Here is a 20,648-nt window from a genome sequence, read left to right on the forward strand (position 1 = left end):
TCCCTGAGCACCATTAATCCCTCTTTTATCAGTGCACTGTGTGTGTGTGTGTGTGTGTGTGTGTGTGTGTGTGTGTGTGTGTGTGTGTGTGTGTGTGTGTGTGTGTGTGTGTGTGTGTGTGTGTGTGTGTGTGTGTAGCAATTACCCACTCTTCATCAAACTGAAAACACTGAAACTTAAGGACTTGGTTGACTTTAAAACCACTCAAATCATGTACATTTACATGATCATGTAAATCATGTACACACAAAGTTAAAAATGATCAGATGCCGAACATTATCCAAAAGTTTTTTTCAGCAGAGGGACAGTAAACACAATCTCAGAGGAATATTTATGTAAAAAAAAAAAAACAGCAGTAAGGACCAACATGAAACTACACTGTATTACAACGAAGGGTGTTAATTTATGGAACAGCTGCAGTGATGAAATGAAAACATGTAAAACATTAGGACAGTTTAAACACATTTTCAAGAATAACACATTTAACAAATATAAAATTGAGCAGTCAATGGGGAAAATTGAATCAATATCAGCTGTAAGGTCTGTACCCGCTACCAATTAATGTGTGTAATACATTATATCTGTTACTTCGTTATCTGTATTATTCAACTTTATTTTTGAAAGCTTAGTATTGGATTAATTTATTAAGCTAAAAAGATAAAAGGGGTAGGACTGGATAAGTTATTTAACTTCATCTTACACCCTTTTCGAACATGGACTGGTTAAGGAAAAATAATCGAGCCACTACAGAAAGTATGCTTTGATTGCTGTTTGCTTTGTTTGTAATGTATATTTTATTTTATTTTAAAACATGTTCAAAATAAAAAAAAATGAAATGAAATTATTCTGAACCTCGATTTCTGCCTTGAAAATGGAGGTATAGAGCATATCAGAGTCAAGCATTTTGCAAGACATTAACAATACTTGTGCTATTTCAACAAAAACTGAACTTTAACAATGAAGGAATTAAGAGGATATCTATTAATTTAACATACAGTATAGCCTACCACAAGCTAGAAGGCTATCATTAGGGCATTTTTATTCTGCCTAATGATGTGTTTACTGGCATGCATTTTGCTGATAGTCCTACTAAATAACGTTTAGAAGTTAACACTTAAATTCGTAATTAAATTATGTTACATAAATGATCAGAACAATTATTCGACCACTGTTATACAGTCATCAACGCCAGTTCATGTAGCCTTATTTTGTGAAGGTGACAATTACCTGTTTCACATTCACTATAAGTCATACAGGAGCAGAATCCATCCTAAAGACTTATTATCATCGTACTAACAGATCAATATTCAACATCAATTGAATTCAAGATCAATATATACTATTCTATGGAAGCCCATTTCCGCCAGTAAAAATAAAAATAAAAATAAAAATAATAAAGTCTCATAATTCCAACTTTTTATCTCATTATTTTGACTTTTTATCTCATTATCTCATTATTTTGACTTTTTATCTCATTATTATGACTTTATATCTTATAATTTCGACTTTATATCTCATAATTTTGACTTTTTATCTCATTATTATGACTTTTTATCTCATTATTATGACTTTTTATCTCATTATTATGACTTTATTATTTTCATTTTTATTTTTTTTAACTGGCGGAAATGGGCTTCCATACTATTCCCTCAGGGATTAATAAAGGATATAAAACAAATATATGTTAACACTCCCACTTTTCCTGTCCCTGTTTTCTCTTTACCAAGGAGTGTGATGTCGGGGGGGGGGGGGAGGAGTTTGCTTTGGGACCCACCAAACTTTTGCGTGTGCGCGTGTTCCGACGCCACGCCTCTGTAGAGTTTTCCTCCGCGCGTTGATTTCATACCAAACTCTCATACTTGGCATTCCGCCTTTTTTTCCCCTGTCAAACACTATTGTTTTAGGTCGAGTAAATACCTACTATTGAGAAAAGTAAATCTGCCGTGGAAACCAAAGTGTAACGAGGGGAGAGCGTGGCTGAAGGAGTCAAGCAGGAGATCCATTGTAAGGTGAGTGCGCTCCCGGATAGTTCTTTGTTGTGTGCTGCAACTTTTATGCTGCTGCAGCTGCTTCGCTTCGTGTGTGCTTGAAGTTTTGGGATATTTGACATTTTTTTTTTGCATTTTCCCGCGGCTGCTTGCTGATTCAGGGCTTCGTGTATTTAACAATGGTTTCTTTTTTTCACATTCACTCCGTCTTCTGTTGTAATTACCATTACTTTTTCTTTTTTTTTGTCGTCCCTCCGTCTTAGTTTGGATTTTGTTGGGGGTATTATTAGCCCTCAAGCTAACCTAGCATGCCAGCTACAGTGTGTTATCAAGTGGCTCGTCTTGTTCACTCACGGAAATAAAACAAAGTAAACACATTCCCTACACTTGGGAAGTTTTCGTAACGTGATTTAACACCCACATGGCACAGTTACATAAAGTTTGTGTCCACTTTGGACAATGGCAAAGATTGCTAACTCCCAGCTGACTAGACTGCTCACAGCAGATGATCCGAGATTTTAGTTTTCCCCTCTTTACGTTTCATGCTAGCAGATGGGATTCATTTCTTCTCATTGTGAAAGTGTCACCAACGCGTGAGACTGGTCTTACTGGTTGAACAGAAGACAGATATCACATTCAGTCTGTGACACAACTTCCCTGAGTGAATTATCGATTTGGTATATGGAGGGACACTGAAGGATACAAAGTTGAATCAAGCACTTAAAGCACCTTCATGAAATACACAAAGCTCTGTATTGGTAGTAGTAGTAGTAGTAGAATTAGTAGTTATCTTATGTGGCAAAGGGAAGTACTGTGATGAAATCTTGCCTGGTTAATTATAATGCCAGTGCTGCTCCCGTTGAAGCAGAAGGGAGCCTGTAATGTGCATGTGTTTGCTGAGCTCATAGCTTTATTTAGCTCAATGCTCTACTGGCTACTCGCTGCACTAAACACCTGACCTTAAGGCCTCTGGGAGCTAAATTGAAACTCCTGCCTGCAGTGCATAATGGTCTAACTTTGCATCACCACTATGGGAAATCACAAAACTGAGACCACAGTGGCTAAGTAAACACGAGTTCCCAAATCTTAGCTGTGGTGACAGTCTTGATAAACATGTAAAATGAAGGTGGAGGTAATTTGATGTATATATTATTAGGCCATGGTTAGTGGATCTGTTGTTCTGATCTGTAAATCAATTGAAATGTTCTTAAAATCTTCTACCATCATTTTAGACATGATGGGCAAAATATTAGACGCACCTCAATATAATGTGGTTGATTTCAAACCAGTGCAAACCAAAACCCAAATAATACATGTATTGTTTTTTTATTTTTTTTATTTGGCTATCATAGTCAATACAATGGAACATTATAATCTTTAAGTATACATACATGGTTTAGGATACACACCATACAAAAAGCCAGCTTGATATAAAACAACGGCTGCTCTACGATCTGTAAGCCGGACTATAGACTGAAAGACGAGTATGTTGTCGTCAACGTGCTTCATATCAACAGCTGAGTCTGTTGCTTTTAGTAATCGGTAAAATACCTACACCCTGTCTATTCTGCCACAGCAGATAATAGTAACTGTAACTAGTTACTAATTTTCAGTAACTTGCCAAACACTGTTGCTAATAAGAAAAAAAAAAATCACAACTTCTACCTTGAAGTTATGGTAATAACTTAATAGGTGTAACTTTATACTGCCAAAGAGGCCTGATCACCTTCCCTGATACTTAGCAGACCTTTCCACTTTCAGTCTTTCCTTCCATAGCAAGGGAACAGCTAGTTTCTATACATTGTGTCTCCCGAATTTGCTCAAAAATGCTAACTAGCTTTTGCAGCTCAGGTGAAGTGCTGTAAATAATGGTTGTCGTAAGGTTGCATAAAAAAACAGGTTTGTTCACTTTATTCATTCACTACAGCGAACACAAAACTCCTTCAGTGTACCTCCAGGTTTGGAACCTCTGTTTTTTAGTATTTAGTAGCATTACCCATGTTTGGCTCAATAGTTCCCAAGGCAGGAGCGCCTGTGGCCGTGTGGTTGCGGTAGTTTGCGCGGGCCAATGTAAAGAGGCTGTAGTCCTCGAAGCAGGCAGCCTTGGTTTGAATCCAACCTGTGGCTACCTTCCCGCATGTCATTCCCCACTCTCTCTACCTCTCCTGGATTTCCAACTCTATCCACTGTCTTGTCTCTCAAATAAGGGACCAAAAAAGGCGCAGGCATAAATCTTAAAAAGGTCCAGGATAGGTTTAGCTGATATGGTAAATACAAATAACATAAGTTGTAAGTGTTGGAACTATGTGTTTCTTAACTAGTGAAAGGCCAAGTTGCTCTCCAGGACCCACGATAGAACCTGAAGGGTTGAAGTTCATGACATTCGTAAGAATATTAACTTTTTCTCAAAATAGTACTAACTCCATCTCCTGCGTTTGAATATCAAAATGTTCTTTTAGGCTTTGCTCTTTCCTAACCATCTCACCAGGGTCTGTCTGATCACTATGGCAACAGCACAGTCCCTTCAGCAGAGATTGAGAGTGGGAAGGCCCTATGCAGAGTGTGTCCAATAAGCCCACCACAGCAGGGGAAGCTGTGCGACCACACTGATCCTCTGTGGTTTTTCTGTGGCTGGGGCCATGTTAGCCACACTCTGGAAAACATTACACTCCAGGCAGCTTTTATGTTGCATATGTGTGCCTGTGTTTGAGGAGACTTGGAGCATCCTCAACAATAACAAAAGAATTTGTAATTTCCTCATTCAGGAAAAAACTGCAGGTTTCTGGGAACTACATATGGCTCAAGTTTAACCATTTAACTAGTTTCTCTTGGATGAGTAACATACAGGACTTACTAACTGGTCTCAACATTACTGACAGTGGTCAACTGTCTGAAACCATCTTTCATGCACTAGTGTAAGCCAAACAGCAAAACCAGCTGGTAGTTTCTTTGGTGACCTTGATCAGTTATAGATTTACAAGCTCTTAATATTTTGACATCTTTCTTGTCAGGTCTTTAACCCTGAATACCCTTGGCTATAAATACCCCCTGTACCAGAGGAAACCGAAAACAACTTCAGATGAATCTGATCCTGCTCTTGGTGAAGTGTGGAGACATTTTGAGTTTAAGAAATCTGCCACCTTCCTCAGCAGGCCCAGAGTTAGTCTCTATCCTGTCCCTCCTTCATAATGTGCCAGATTTGTATTTCCTTGGCATGCCTGTTGTTGGGTGTCATAAATAAAAGGCACGCAAAATTTGTCTTGCGTTCATAAGCATGTGCATGCTAAGGAAAGCAGATGGATTCAGTAATATTCTGGAAAATCTGACTCTCATCTAAAGCCAATGGCTGCAACAAATGATTATTAATGCTATTTTCAAAATCTAACAATAGTTTTCTCTATTGTTGATGTTTGATAATTGCACACAGACTTAGCTATACAATGTAACTATGGCTATATAAACAAAGACTCTGCTAGTAATTTGGAGAAATGAAATCAGACCTTTATTAAAAGGTAAAAAAACTAAATGGTTTAGCTCTGAATTACTTTCCCCTTCAAAGTGTAAAATCGCCAGAAAAATGGATGTCAGGCCCTGGCCTTTTCTTTATTGCACACAACTACACCCTTGCTGGTAAGCGTTTTTAGATTGTTGCTTTAATGTATGATTCTATAGCAGTTGTTGCATTTATTTCTTAAACACCGCTGATTGTGGCACCTTTTCGTCTAAGTTAATCAGCTGTAAAAACAAATACTCCAATCTGCCTCCACATTGTGGTGCGCATTTCGTTTTAATGCTTTTATAATGTGGAAGAAAAACTGAGTTCAGGCCTTGCCTTGGATAGATGTTACCTTGATGATTAATGATTTGTATACTACAAGTAGCAGTAACCAGTCAAAGGAATTTTTAAATGCGACTTAAGTCTAGCAATTGGATTTGTGTTGCTTTCTATCTTTAGGGCCTAGTGTTTAACCAATGTTTACAGCTCTATCCTGATCATCAGAGTTCACTTCTCTAGTCCTTAAAGCACGTTCACTGTTTTTTTTAAATCAAATATCTGCCTGTGTTCTCGTTGTACACTGCATGATGTGTCAGAACTGACATATTGACTAGCAAGACTACCCAAGAGGTGAGGGTGTTGTGATTTTCTTAAAGTTGTCTTGTCCTGTGTACTCCAGGTGTGTTGTGGCAGGAGCCGTCATCATTGCTTCGGAGTGGAGTTGCCGTGGCAGCCCTGATGGGGCGCAGGAGGATAGTGGCGATGGAGAAGCGATGGGAGATGGACCGGACCGTGGATTGGACGGGGACCCAGAGGGAGTGTGGAGTCCAGACATTGAGCAGAGCTTTCAAGAAGCTCTGGCCATCTATCCTCCCTGCGGCAGGAGGAAGATCATACTTTCAGATGAGGGGAAGATGTACGGTGAGGAAGAGAAGATTTCTGTCCCAACATAAGGATTTTCATCCACCCTATCCACCATTTCCTTCCATTAGTATATTTAGATTATGATAATCTAAAGCCCTTGTTTAGAAGTGAAGCCTTGAGCTTGCAGGAATAACCAGGTTTACAGCATGAAGCTTTTTTTATTGTGATGTCTGGCTCTCTTTTGAATAACTATACATATCAATCATTCCAGCAGTATCATTAGGTAATCTATAGTACGCTAAGATACTTTCAATTGTAAACTAAACATTGTGTCTACATGAACATGGTGTATTTAGTTTCAATTCTGGATAAATGCTTCAGTTTACTTTTTTGAATTATAGTTGTTAAACCTGTGTTAGTCCTAAGTCTACAAGCAATACAGTGACACTTTCTGACAGTTCAACGCAAACTTTGGAGCCTAGTTGGTTATTGATCAGTTTTGTGAAGACCTCTTAGTTTGTGTCCAGCTGATTTGCTTGCATGTATTTTGGGAGAGGGCTTTTTCGCTGCGAGGTCAAAGGGCAGCCAGCACTGATGCAGTCAAAGGATAGAGTAGTTAGATATATCAGGTCAGGTTGAGGTGAGCATATGAAGTTGTTCCATTGTTGATTTTCCTGAGCACTAACAACTTAACGCTCATTGGTATCTTGGACTTAACTGCATATGTATTTGTCTCCTTTTGTTAATATCTGGAAAAGATGCAGCCTGTGTGCAGAGCTTTGATGTTTGTTGACCATTTCTTTCCCCCGTATTCACGTCTTTGGCTGGCTTCCAACATTCCTAACATTTTTCTTCCTGAGTGAGCTGGCATTCCTGCTTGCAGCAGTGTCATTCATGTGTGAGTGTGTGTTGTGGGGGATACAGGAAATGTGATCCGATGCTACAGAAAGGGAACGTTTGTTTTATCATTGAGGCCTTTTTCTCCTTTCATGGAGGTGTGACCCACTGTGTTGGAACAGTATAAATTCTTCTAAACAACTGCTAAGACCACGGATAGATTGTGTTTAAATTCAAAGTAGAATCCCACAATCCACATGTGAGTATTTTCCTTCTGCTACAATAGGTCAATAGTAATGAAGCTCCAGTCTCTATGCTGTCTTTGACCTCAGTCATACGCTACTACCATGATGTCACCCTGGATGGTGTCATGGAGTTTTCCCAAATAAGGATGATCAGCAGACAGATCACTTGCTCTTGCACTCAAGAGGTGACACAGAAAAAAACAGGCTACTTGTTTTAATGACATTTGAGGGAAGGGCAAGTAATATGTACTAATCTGTTTAGACTGCTATAGAGTTGTTGTTGTTGTTGTTGTTGTTTTTTTAAATTTTAAATATTGGTTATTTTTGATTCTACATGTGAAGAAATGAGCATTTGTTTGCATTTTTGATTAAATTTCTTTTCCATTACACAAATAGGTAGGGGGGGGGATCTAAATTCAATCAACATTTCATATTGCTTGCAAATAAGGCACCTTAAATGAAGAAAATTACATGAGAATTTTATGGAACAGTCTTAATAAAAACTATCCTTTTATCATTTTAATTAATAGATGGCCTGGGTTGATATAGTGATACTCTGGTAAATATCATCTGGTGGGAATTTCTTGCTGTATCTGTTTATTAATCTTCATTTCTTTGACACTGCCGCCCGTATGAAGTCCAACTCTGTCTCTCTCTTTTCAACATTATTCAAAATTATATTATAATGGGGGGGGTGCCTTTTGTTCTCTTGTTATAAAGTATACGACGCAGCACAGCTAATGGGACATGGGTTGATTTGGCTGTTGGTGGAGTAGCATTAGACTGCAGGAAAGCACATGTGTCCTGTTTAGGGAATTGGAGAAGACTGCTGGGTCTGACTCAGCCCCTTCTGCTGATTTTGGGGAATTCTGTTTTCTGGTAAATCTAAGGAGCCAATGTGACTCAGCCTGATGTGACCTAAGCCCCTGCTGCATCACACCACTTCCCAGAAACAAAGATGGTGATGATGATGATGATGTTAGCTCATGTTTATAAATCATCACTTGTAACATTTACAAACAAACTGGTTTGGAGCTGGGGGGTTCAGAAAAATAGTGCTGAGCAAGTAGTCTGTAGTGACCACACTTTAGAAGTCTATTAACTAAAGATCACTTTGGTGATCTACCATCAATCAATGCCCGATCTGACTAAAGAAACACTTCTCTTAATGATAATATCATACAGTCACTGTAAAATAAACAGAAATCTTGTCCGTAACGTAATTTCTTGTACAGGGATGCAGTAGATCATGTGTGGGGTCTCACAGTTTTGTCCTAGTAGTGTGTTGCGTGTACAACGAGATGGCCAACTCAACACACCACACACTAACAGATTCATTCACCAACAGTCTCGTCTCTCAAAACTTGTAATCTCGCAGAGTAAAACAAACACGGCGGACGTCGAGCTGCAAGAATTGATGGTGTTATGTTATGATGGTCAAACTAAATGTGGCAACCTGTTAGCTACCTTGTACATCCATTGCCGTAACAATTTGTGTCCAACTCCTTTTCCTTGTTAGTTTGATTGTGGTTTGTTCTACAGGACACGTTGTATAAACACTTGTGTTGTTGCCACATATCAAGAAGTTGGTGCACCATTTCTGACTTATATACCGAACTATATGCTTTACGTTTTCTGTCATTGCCATGGCTGTGTTTGTTGTGCTTCCTGCTTCAGACAGCTTGCTTCCTGATTGGCTATATTGTTCCATTCCACGTGACAATCAACAGAGTGCGTGCTCGGCCATCCTCAGTGTTCTCCCCTATACGACAGGATAATCTTCCGAGCAGATCGGGGAGGGTAAAATCAGTCTTAAGATACCTCACACCACAGGAAAATCTGGCACAATAATATTTAGAACAATGATGTAACTGACCTTTACTGACTTTAGTCTGAAGGGGGGAATCAGGACCAATATCATCCCGATTATCTTGTAGTGTGTACCCGATTTAAGAACAAAATCTTAGAACACTCAAGATCATTCTTAAGCGCATTTGGGTGCTGATGTGTTCTGTGAAAAATCAAATGTAGTTTTATGTTTCTTAATTGAGCACTTTATATTATTAGAGATCATGTATATCAGCATGATTAAATTGAGTCAACTTTTAATTCAACCATGCAGTGTTTGATCTTAACTGCAAAATGTGCAGGATATAAACAAAGCACTCAGGTAAGATTTCTTTTTAAAATAAAACCCTTCTTCTCAACATTAAAAACCTACCTCCACACACAGGTATTCATATAACAGATCTGTCACTTTCAAGCATCAGCTTTCAGAATCAATGCAGGCTTCAGTCGTATTAATTTTGAAATAATGAGATTACCAGTGTCTTTCACAGATTTAACTATTTGCCTAAATCTGATGTGCATCCTTTACTGATATCTGTCTGAACTAATCATATAATCTGATGAATGGTGTATCAAACATTTTGTGTCCAGTACTGAGGCTACTGAATATCATGTAATCAAATCAGCCTATTCAGGTTTAATATTGAGCAGCACTACATTCACGACTACAGAACCACAGTCAAACACCAAGGCAGGGCAGTCTGACATTGATTCATTCAACTTCAAGTATCATTGTTAGTTTATTTTTTTCTAAAGAACTGGCTGTCATCATGGTATTTGACAGGTTTTTTTGCTAACAGTAGTGATGTAGTCAAGACCAGAGTGTCCCGAGACCGAGTCAGGACCAGGCCAGGGGGAGACTGAGAAAAGACCAAGACCATAAATATCACTTAAAATTCATCCTCTTCTGTGCAGGGGGCGTGTCACTCACTTAGACCAACGGGAAGGTTGTGGCCGTAACCGGGGGATACAAATCAAATGATGAATGGATTGAAGTTATTCGTTCTTTTCGAAAAGGGCGTTTTCCTTTCAATCAGAGTAATGACGTGCAAGAATAGCCTATCAGTGGTGGTATTGATTCCGAGACCAAGACCGATTTGGAGTGCTATAACACTATTTAACGGTTTGTTCATGGTAAAAAAAACACCAGGAATTTGCTCACAATTGCTCGAGATTTGAACACTCAAAGAAGTATTACATCACTGTTTGCCTAAAGATTTAACAAAGAGATAACTTAGTGGCTAGTCAAGTTAGAGAAGAAGCAGTGTGTTTTTTGTTATTCAGAAGTATTTAAGAAAACCTTTCATCTTTCAGCCTTATCTTCCCCCGAATGTGGAGTCATGGATAAATAAGTCAAGTCAATGTTCATTTTATAGACACATTTAAAACAACCTCACTTGACCAAAGCACTGTACATATAAAACAAGCAGAACTGGGTAGAGCTTTGAAAAAAGTTGCCCTGTTATAAACTATAAAAGGACTATGAAAAGCTGCAACTCCGTATGCATTTTTGGTCGAGTGCATGCACAATCAATCACTGGGACTGAATCTAAATTTTGAATGTTAAATAATAATAATAACCATATTGATTGTTTTGCTCAAAAGGTTTTTTCCCCACAGCCACTCCTTTTCAAATGAAAGAGCATGAGAAAACTAGTTTACATACCTGTTATTGTCACAGAATTTGCAACAACCCACATTGTCAATAAATCTAAATCACTTCACTGTGCTGCTCTTAACCTTTGACTTTCTCAATTTTAGGTCGGAATGAGCTGATAGCACGCTACATCAAGCTAAGGACAGGGAAGACGCGCACACGGAAGCAGGTATGTATAAACTATGACGTCTACATGATTTTTAAGTAAAAAGGATTGGCTCACTCACATTTACTTTGTTAGCTTGATGAATAATGGACTATGGTCATTCAAAATAACAAAATGGTTCTGTGAATGTATGTTTTCTTTTCATGGGATGATTTGGCCCAATAGGTGTCTAGTCACATTCAGGTTCTGGCACGTAAGAGGGTACGAGAATACCAGACAAGCATCAAGGTGGGTGCCCACTCCGTTATCACTCCCTTCTCTCTAGTCACATCCCCTCTTCTTTTCCTTTCCTATCCCTTTTTCCTCCCATCCTCTTTCCTTCATCCTGTCTTTCGTCAGGTCTCTAGTCACCTGCAAGTTTTGGCCAAGAGAAAGTCACGTGACATTCAGTCTAAGCTCAAGGTACATGTGCTGATGTACTTGCTTTACAATGCTAGCTGCTTCGCTCTGCATGTGGCCCAAGTATGCTTGTCAGTTCAAACACCAGATGTGAATGTGATGCTTTTATAAGGTCTTTGTAGATATAATAATATATATATAATGCATGACAGTGGCTGGCAGTACTGTTGACCTAGTCTTAATCATTCAATAAATGTTTGGTTGTACGGTACAAAATAACAACAAAGTCACCTCCCAACACTTCACACATAGAGCAGGTCTGTATCATACTCTTAACAAACATTAAACAGACCATCAAATTCCACTATATGTAAACTCTAGGTAATGGCAGTCTGGAACCTAGAACAGAACCACATTGATAAGTGGATCAGCATCTGCCCTGACTGCTCAGAGAGTGGGAGGGATAGATGAAAAGACAGAAAGCAACAAGATACATCAGTGATAGAAACGGGTTCTGATCTCATCTTTAAATATGATGGAACAATAAAGTTTGTTACTTTTTTTTAAATGGTAGATGGCTTAATGAAAATGATGCCTGAAAATTGAAGGCTCTGCCTCCCATACTATTTTTGGAGACTTACTCCAATCAAGCCTGAGCGCTGATTGTTCTAGAGGGGTAAAAAGTCAATAGACGCTCTTTAATATGTTATGGTTCCTGTCAATGCTGGGCTTCATAAAAGAGAATCAATCGTGATTTATTTTTAACTGCGGCATTTTAGCCATGAGTTAGAAACCTGTAAGGGCAGCCTCATGAAAACAAATATTCAGTCAAACAAACAATTTAAAAAAAAAAAGCTGAAAAGCTTGTTAATCTTTGTCAGAGTATTAGCATGATTTTAAAAACGTAATGTAGCTGGAAACACGATAGTTGCAATATCTGTTTTACATAGGAGTGGATGGACATGTACTGATCAAAGATAACCTCTCCTAGTTTACTCACAGTGTTTCTTAAGCATGGTTATGCTACTTAGCATTCCTTCATCAGAAGATATTTTCTTAATTAATTGTTAAGAGGAACAAACAAGAAGTTCAGTTTATCTGACATAAGCAGCAGAAGAATGCGGGTCATCCAGGACTTTAGGTCACTACGGCATATTTTTAACTGATTGATTTCATATCATTGATAAGTACCACTGTGAGTCATCTGCTTAACATCGAAAGAAAGGATTGGTCTTGGGGATCTCTGTTACTAACTTTGGCATGCATGAGCATTCGTTGTTTACATTTACAAGAGGTTCAAGAGGCATGTGGCATTTGACAGATAGGTGCATACTGTAATCTTTGTTGACCTAAGCATGTGCTATGTGGCTATAGTAATTGATATGAATGCATGCATACACACACACATATAACAGGATCATTGAATGCGCCCCTCTATGAACATATGAACAATTTCAGGTTTTCTCTTTTTAAATCATTTCTGTTTTTCGACGTTCTTGCTCTTAAGACACTTCCCTCAGTCCTTTAAATCTTTTCTGTTTAAGGTGTTTTCATGTGGTTTTAACATGCCTTGTAATAAAGTTTCCTTCTGATATAATTGTATGTCAAAGACAGAGGTTGTCTTGACACCACATTTAGACAGTGCAACTTTGTCATATTTCCAGGCCAGTATATATTCTGGATAAACATCAGTACAGGTTAAGTGAATGTTGCTGTCATTGTTGTTTCAGGATGTAGTCAGAGTAAGCCAAGTGTTTTCCCTCATTACCCTAACAGTAAATCATTGACCTGCTTTCATTTTGAATGTATTGAAGGTAATTAATAATGTGTCTTCTCTGCCATAGGCCATGAACTTGGTAAGTTTTGGTTAATCAACTACAGTTTTCTGCTTCAGGCTTTGTGCTTTGTGGTTGGCATCACATTACTGCTATTCCACACTGCAGTTCCACTGCCAGACTTGAACAATCCTGCTCATTACTCTTTTTTTATAGTGGCTTTAGTTGAATACTGGTGATGGCTCCTGTTAGCTCTGTTAGCCTGCTAGCTTGGTGTGCCTCCTGCTTTGGCATCCCCCTTTATCTGCTTTGCCCTCTATGCTGTCTTCCCTCATAGTCACTGCATCATGCTGAAATACTGTATAATATGTTGGCTGGCTTGCTGTCTAAACTGGCCTTGGAGGTTGGCTGACTCTCGAATATTAACCTAGATTTTACTTTATTTTTTCTTTGTTTTAAGATAGAGCATTTTCATGGTGAATTTCTCTGTCTTATCAGGACCAGGTATCCAAAGACAAGGCTCTGCAGACGGTAGCCAACCTCTCATCTGCTCAGATTGTGTCTGCTAGTGTGATGAAAGCCCAGACTCCGTTTCCTCCACCAGTTAGAGTGAGACACACACAAAAACACCCACACATCTGTTCTTTTCTCCCCTGTGTGGCGATGTCTGAGTATGACAATCTGAACTGCTTCCCTTCTTTCCTTTTTCCTAGTTTTGGCCCGGCCCTTTGCCAGGACAGCCTGGACATTCTCAGGAGTAAGTATTAATGGTTATATGTTTGTTTAAATATAAGAGTATACTTCAACTGGTAAAGTTGCTGATTATTGGTTCCTACTCTTCCTATTTACAGCATCAAGCCCTTCGCACAGCCGCCTTTCACTACAATACCAGCCCCTGTCCCTGCACCTATCAGTATGTATGAACGCCATTTTGAGTATCTTTTATTGGTTATGCTTCATTAATTATGTTCTGAATGTTTGGCAGGTTACGAGGCCCTGCCTCCCCCTCGCCCTGCAGCAATAGCGGCGCCTGTATGGCAAGACAGAACCATTGCCTCTGCAAAACTCCGGCTACTGGAGTTCTCAGCTTTTATGGAGAGACAGAGAGACCGGGAAACGGTAAAAAATCTAGACATCTCAACAGCATGTGAAACAACATTTTATGTTGTCAAATTGTCATCCCTTTTCCTTCCTTCTTACAGTATAAACACCTTTTTGTACACATCGGCCCATCGAATCCAGGCTACAATGACCCTGTGTTGGAGTCCATAGATGTGAGACAGATTTATGACAAGTTCTCTGAGAAAAAAGGAGGCCTGAAGGAGCTGTATGAGAAAGGGCCACACAACGCTTTCTTCCTCGTTAAGTTCTGGGTCAGTAAACATTACCAGTGTTCTTATTGTTCGGGAATTTTTGTAACATGTGGAGTTTATCTGTCTTTGGTACTGGCTAGTGGCTACCTCATTATTTTTCTTTAGTTCTTTCAACACACATTTTCTCATAGTCAACCATTGTGTCTTGTGTTTTAGGCGGACCTGAGTAGTGACATTGAGGAAGGTTCTGGCGTGTTCTACGGAGTGAGCAGCCAGTACAGTGGAAGTGAAAACATCACCATCAGTGTCTCAACAAAGGTCTGCTCCTTTGGCAAACAGGTGGTAGAGAAGGTTGAGGTAAGAATCATTTTTTAGGTGCTTAAAAGGTTTCATCTCTGTATTTTGTATATATGGTTTAATTTTGATGTTAATGTTTGGTTAACCCCTTTTCAGACTGAATATGCACATTTGGAAGGAGGAAAGTATATGTTCCGCATCCATCGCTCCCCCATGTGTGAATATATGATCAACTTCATCCACAAACTCAAACACCTGCCTGAGAATTACATGATGAACAGTGTACTGGAGAATTTCACCATCCTACAGGTATGTGTGCCTCTGTGTGCACTCCCATGCACTTTTATCATTTCCCACTGTTCTTTTTCTTGACTGTTGTCATTTTGTATGATTAGATTTTTGAAACCTTATTTCCAAATGTTGACGTCTTCTCTCTCCTCTTGTTAGGTGGTGTCTAACAGAGAAACTCAGGAGACTCTACTGTGCATCGCCTTTGTCTTTGAAGTGTCCACTAGTGAACACGGAGCACAGTACCACGTGTACCGACTAGTTAACGACTAGCAGCACTTGACGTGCATGCAGAGACTCTCCAAAAACTTCTTTTTTTACAGCATGAACACTATTTTAAGCTCAAACACACAGAATCCTTACGTTTCTACTATAAACACATATTTGTTTTCACAGACCAACAGTCACACTGTAGTCACACCTTATTGGAAGTGTATGCCTTTCCATCACTATTTTGAACCACCCCATGACTTAAACATTTTAAACCTATCTACATAGATTTTGATCATGAAGCAGTGTTATTGCTGCTGCGCACACAGTCTCAGTGTCCACAGGGGCAACATGTCAGCTGCAACACTGCTGGGGAGCAAGTACTTCAAGCCTGTTCACTTCACATTAAATTTGCCATTATTACCTTAGATAATCACAGGGTGTGACCTGTTTCATACAAATTGTATTGTATATTTGGTTAGGAAAGAAACCTGAAACAGAGGCACTTTTGAGTATGTTTATTTCTTGGACATATTCTACAGGTTAAGACGTATAAACAGCACTAACAGGCGTAATAATGCTGTTAATCTGTCTATTGGACTAACTGCACGTGATTATATTTTTTAAACCTAGAACTGCACACAGCTTGTTGATAGGTGTTGATAAAGTTTAGGTGATATCTCCAATAGAAGTATGTTTTAGAAAGGAACTTAAGAAATTGCTGACTCAGTTGATTGGATTTTCTTTGACAGATTGTCTTAAGAGTCTTAAAGACTCGGACAACAAATGCTTGGTCTGCTGTAGTTTTCAGTCTGACACTTTGAACAGACAAAGACCTCGACCAGAGGATCTCAATTTAATGTTGAAGTTCGTAATGGTACTCCAGATGTGTGGCGTAGCAACAGTGTGTGATGGAGCTCAAATTAAGTTCACTGACACAAGTCTAAAGTAGTAACCAGCAAAATGGCTAAATTTAATGTACTCAAGTGAATCTGTCTACTTCCATCTTTTATAATGGAAATGCAGCTGTTTACAAAAAAAACAAGAAAAGTTATGTTTTCACAAGCATATGCATTTAAGTCATAGGTGTGACTAATGTGAGACGAGTTTGAAGATAGGTTGGCAAACAAATCAATCAGTGTTAATGTAACTCTCTCTTCTACAGTTTGTAGCATCTCTGTTAGCTATGAATTGAATGAGCCAATAATGGCGTATCCTCTTTCACTGCTTACTGTGCTATCACGATGTCCAGCTGCTCTAATCTCAGCTCCTTGTGATCACATGACGGAACATACGAGTGTGCCTCTATTAGGGAATGTAATGCACTACATGTAAAGACGTTAAAGCCGTATTTATGTTTAATACACTACGTCAGAGTGTTAAAAAAAAAAAAAAAGATCCATTATTTGGGTGCATTTGCTGTTTTTAAAGGGTTTCAGTGGTACAGAGCGTGGAGGGAAAGATCCAAATCTCAAGGAGGTGTTTATTAATTCGGCTCACTTGTATTTAGAAACAAAAATGGTCCACAACCTGATTCAGTTTACACTTGGGTCTCAGCAGCATATTGAATGAAAGAATGATCTTTACTGTTCATCAACACAATACTGTTATTACTGTGTGGGCTTGCTGCAGTATTTCTACCTCCACGTGAGCTGGGATAAGAATGTGCTTTGGCTCATAAAGCCTTAACCTTTGGAGCACTGATGTATAGGATGTGTACACTACACTTGTGATGGTACTGTTTATAAGCCAAAACAAGTTAAATGGATTCATTTTTTTGTAAAGATTGACTATTATTTTGTATTTCCACCACAGCTAGAAGTGTTACTCTAAATGTCACACATGATAGTGTTTCTGTTTTTATCATTTTAGTATGCTAAATAATGTATGGTACGGATTACACTACGGTCGCCCACAGTGCACTGGGGGACATTTTCGCCTGATAACACTAGCAAATTATCCAGCTTACTCTTTTTTTTCCTCTCTCTATTGTTCTTTGTAATGATTGTGCATACTGATACACATGTCTGCCAGTGTGTCATTTTTTATAGAAATTTTTATGCGACTATTACACCTTCTTCTGGCAGGATTATGTTAAACCATGTAGAAGGTGACAATGATTGATGTAAACCAAGCACCAGCTGGTAGAATTTAAATAATATTCACTGTGTGGTCTGACAAGATTTGTATTCTTTTTTTTTTTTTGTTTGTCTTTGTATCCTGGATGGCGGTGTCTCATCACTCCTTTGGTCAAGTATACTCAGTGGATTAAATCTGTGCCTTTATGCTGTACCAATAAAATCACATGGTGTTTGCAGAAACATGGAGCCTTTAGACTTTTCATAGTAACACTTTGACAGCTCCACAAAGAGGAGATCACCGTCTAAAAAAAAACAACAACTTATAACCACCATATTTTCCCAGACCAAAATTGACAGACTTGAGTTTAAGGTTGTCAGATAAAAAATAGTTCATTATGAGTATTGTACGAAGACTGTCCAGGATTAATTATATTTTTGATCTAGTAAAGCTTTTTTAACAGGTCCTATGTAGAAGAAGCAACACTTCCCCAATTTGTTAGTAAAAATATATCTTTTAATTGTCACTATAGCACCACTATTAATATAAAACCCTAGTCCTGATAGGATTTCAACAGCTGACGTGTTGCCATGTCCTACCTTGCAGAAATAAATGACTTAATTTCCCATTTAAGTGCCTCTTTACTCTCAGAATTAACACTCCAGTGGGTCAACTTTTCCATAGTGTTACATCCACCTGTCAGTTTAATTAACTTTTTATGTTGAATATAAGTTATAAACACTTGCCTCATTTCTTATAGTCTGCAGTTCTCATTTCACCTGCTAGGTGGTGGTGTCACCTCAGTTTTACAGTTAAAGTTTATCTTTGAGTTCTGAGAGGTGAGTGACATCAAAAGCGCCGTCAAGTTAAAGCTCTGCCCTTCTTTTCATACATAATACAGGCGTCCAATCAGTATGCTCCTTTCTTAGTCACACACATACATACCATATAGTTACATAATAATATACTACATATAATTATTACATGCCATGCGGTGTAGTTGTAAAATCTCTCACTATCAAATTACACAGATCTGTTGACATCTGATTAGAGTTTGAAAGAAGTCACTGGTATAGGCGGTACATTGACATAAAAATTATGTTGTAGGTATAAGCATGTTTGTGTCAACCTCTACTACAGTATACGCTCTGTATACCCTATATATACTATACTGTGTAGCTTCTCTGGCAGAGGTTTACATTTATCAACAGGGCTTGTCCTTGTCAATCCAGATCACATGAAGTGTTTGTCCTTCCACTACTTTAATATTCAATCATGTTCCTCCAATACAGTACCCATACATTGTGCTAGCAGTGTGGGCAAGTACACCTGGAAGTTCCCAATGAAACTTCCAACTTCTTGATCTTTTATGAGATATATTGTTTGTGGAAGATGTTTTGGCAACCATCCAAGGCACACACAGCAAAATGTAAGCGATAAGAGTGCTTTTCCTGATGTGTGACTTCACATACATTCATATGTTAGTCAATTCAATGTTCGCTCTCCGTGCCTTCTGCTTGAAACTTTGAGGTGTTTTTTCAGCACTGACAACTCAAAGTGTTGAGTGTTCACAGGTGATTTACATCAGTAGAAAATGTTTTAACCTTTTAAGAACTATTGGATATTACTTTGTATGTAACTTTATCTAAGAGTTACCTACACTGTTAGAAAAAAGTCAGAGTTTTATCTGTCTGCTCATCAACACCATGCTGGCGAAATTGCAAGTTGTGAACAGTGACACATACACAAAGCCCTCGGGCTGGGTGTGGTACTTACCCTGTAAGCTTGCCAACATCACATCAGTACAAAAATACAGCAAATATATTTAACAGGTTGCTAATGACTGCATCTCATTTTTAAAAGTTGGTAATTTATTGGGTCATAGACTAACGCTGACACTTTTTTAATTCATGTAGTGATCAGTAAAATGTGATACAAGCTACTTCTCATTTGTTTATTTTTAATCAGCAACTCCTATCAAGCAACAGTTTATTTTTCTGTTGATATAATCTCTTCTGCTTGGATTGTTTTCCTCGGTCAGTTTACAAAACACATGTTTACTCATGTTCTTCTCTTTGTCAGATATTTTATTCAAGATGTAGTCATCTGGATGAGTTTCTCTACACACACACACACCCCCACCCCCACACACACATTAACTTATGTTGCTGTAAACGCACACACTTCACAGGAACATTACACACATGATTTTCATTATTAGCTTAGTGTTAGGGCGAAGGGTGTGGTGGGAAAATGTCACCTGCAGAAACTTAGCCAAAACAATCCGGTTATGCAGAAAGCACAATCTTGTATAATCTCCTCCTTCTCTCTCTCTGTATTTTCTTCACGTCACTTATCACTCTACTTCTCGCTCTGATTATTTTTTTTTTGCCCGTTTTTTTTGTCATCCCCTTGACTTATAACAACTCTTCTCTGACCTCTATCTCCTCTTGAAAAAAAGGCAATTATTTAAAGGTAAATTGGATGTTTCGAGTGGAGAGTGAGGTCAGTAATGATGGTGATGATGGGGATTAGGGATGAGGGGTGGGGCTGGGTGGGGGGGGCGGTGTAGTTCACCAAACCTTGCTTGTTAAACTAAAACAGTAAGCAACTCATTCAGGTCATATGCTATGTCAGTGAGAGTGAATCATTTTAATTCATTTTGTTGTGCAGGTAAGCAGTAAATACTGTGATAGCTTTGGCAAAAAAAAGAATTTGCAATCCAAGAATTTAAGTAAACGTCAAGGCAGTATTGTTTAAAAACATGGTGGAAACTGAAATGAAATGACGGTGGGATAAGACTTAATAAAAGGAAAACAGACTTGAATAAATATGCAAAATACAGGTACATTGCTTAATTATTACAATGCAGTATTAAGTTGCCCTAAGTCAAAATCAAAAGCACAAGGGCCGTCCGTGGGTTCTGATCCAACCCCAGCCCTTTGCTGCATGTCATCCCCCTCTCTCTTTATCACTATATCCTGTCTCCCTTCAGTTATCCTATTAAATAAAGGCAAAAGTAATACATTCAAATAAATATATCACAGTACGGGCCATTTGAAGATGGCTTGTTTGGGGCCCTTTAACGAATAGAAGTTGTTTACAGCAATGTAACTAATGTAGCATAGTATCTTTGCAACCTGTGTTTATTTGGCCGAAGGTAATTTGACATTATTTGGGCCTTTTTTAGAACACAATATGGAATGTCAAAGTGGGAAAAACATGTACTGTATATGTACAATTTTA

The 20,648-nt window shown here is 38.5% G+C and overlaps 1 protein-coding gene across 6 annotated transcripts; it reads left to right on the top strand.

Annotated features, from left to right (window-relative positions):
- The first annotated feature begins 1,877 nt into the window (after positions 1 to 1,877).
- Positions 1,878 to 17,646, top strand: tead3a (TEA domain family member 3 a). 6 transcript variants are annotated; one of them, XM_065961409.1, is made up of 14 exons: positions 1,878 to 2,009; positions 6,164 to 6,405; positions 11,040 to 11,104; positions 11,267 to 11,329; positions 11,441 to 11,503; positions 13,285 to 13,296; positions 13,714 to 13,824; positions 13,929 to 13,972; positions 14,067 to 14,128; positions 14,201 to 14,334; positions 14,418 to 14,588; positions 14,745 to 14,885; positions 14,982 to 15,134; positions 15,273 to 17,646. In XM_065961409.1, the coding sequence occupies exons 2-14, from the start codon at positions 6,258 to 6,260 to the stop codon at positions 15,384 to 15,386; spliced, it is 1,281 nt and encodes a 426-aa protein (XP_065817481.1). In that variant the 5' UTR covers positions 1,878 to 2,009; positions 6,164 to 6,257; the 3' UTR covers positions 15,387 to 17,646. The 6 variants fall into 6 exon arrangements, with proteins under 6 accessions (XP_065817481.1, XP_065817482.1, XP_029133407.1 ...); XM_065961410.1 differs by lacking the exon at positions 13,285 to 13,296; XM_029277574.2 differs by lacking the exon at positions 11,441 to 11,503.
- The last annotated feature ends 3,002 nt before the right edge of the window (positions 17,647 to 20,648 follow it).

This window comes from Labrus bergylta, chromosome 12 (genome assembly GCF_963930695.1).
Source record: "Labrus bergylta chromosome 12, fLabBer1.1, whole genome shotgun sequence".
NCBI lineage: Eukaryota > Metazoa > Chordata > Actinopteri > Labriformes > Labridae > Labrus > Labrus bergylta.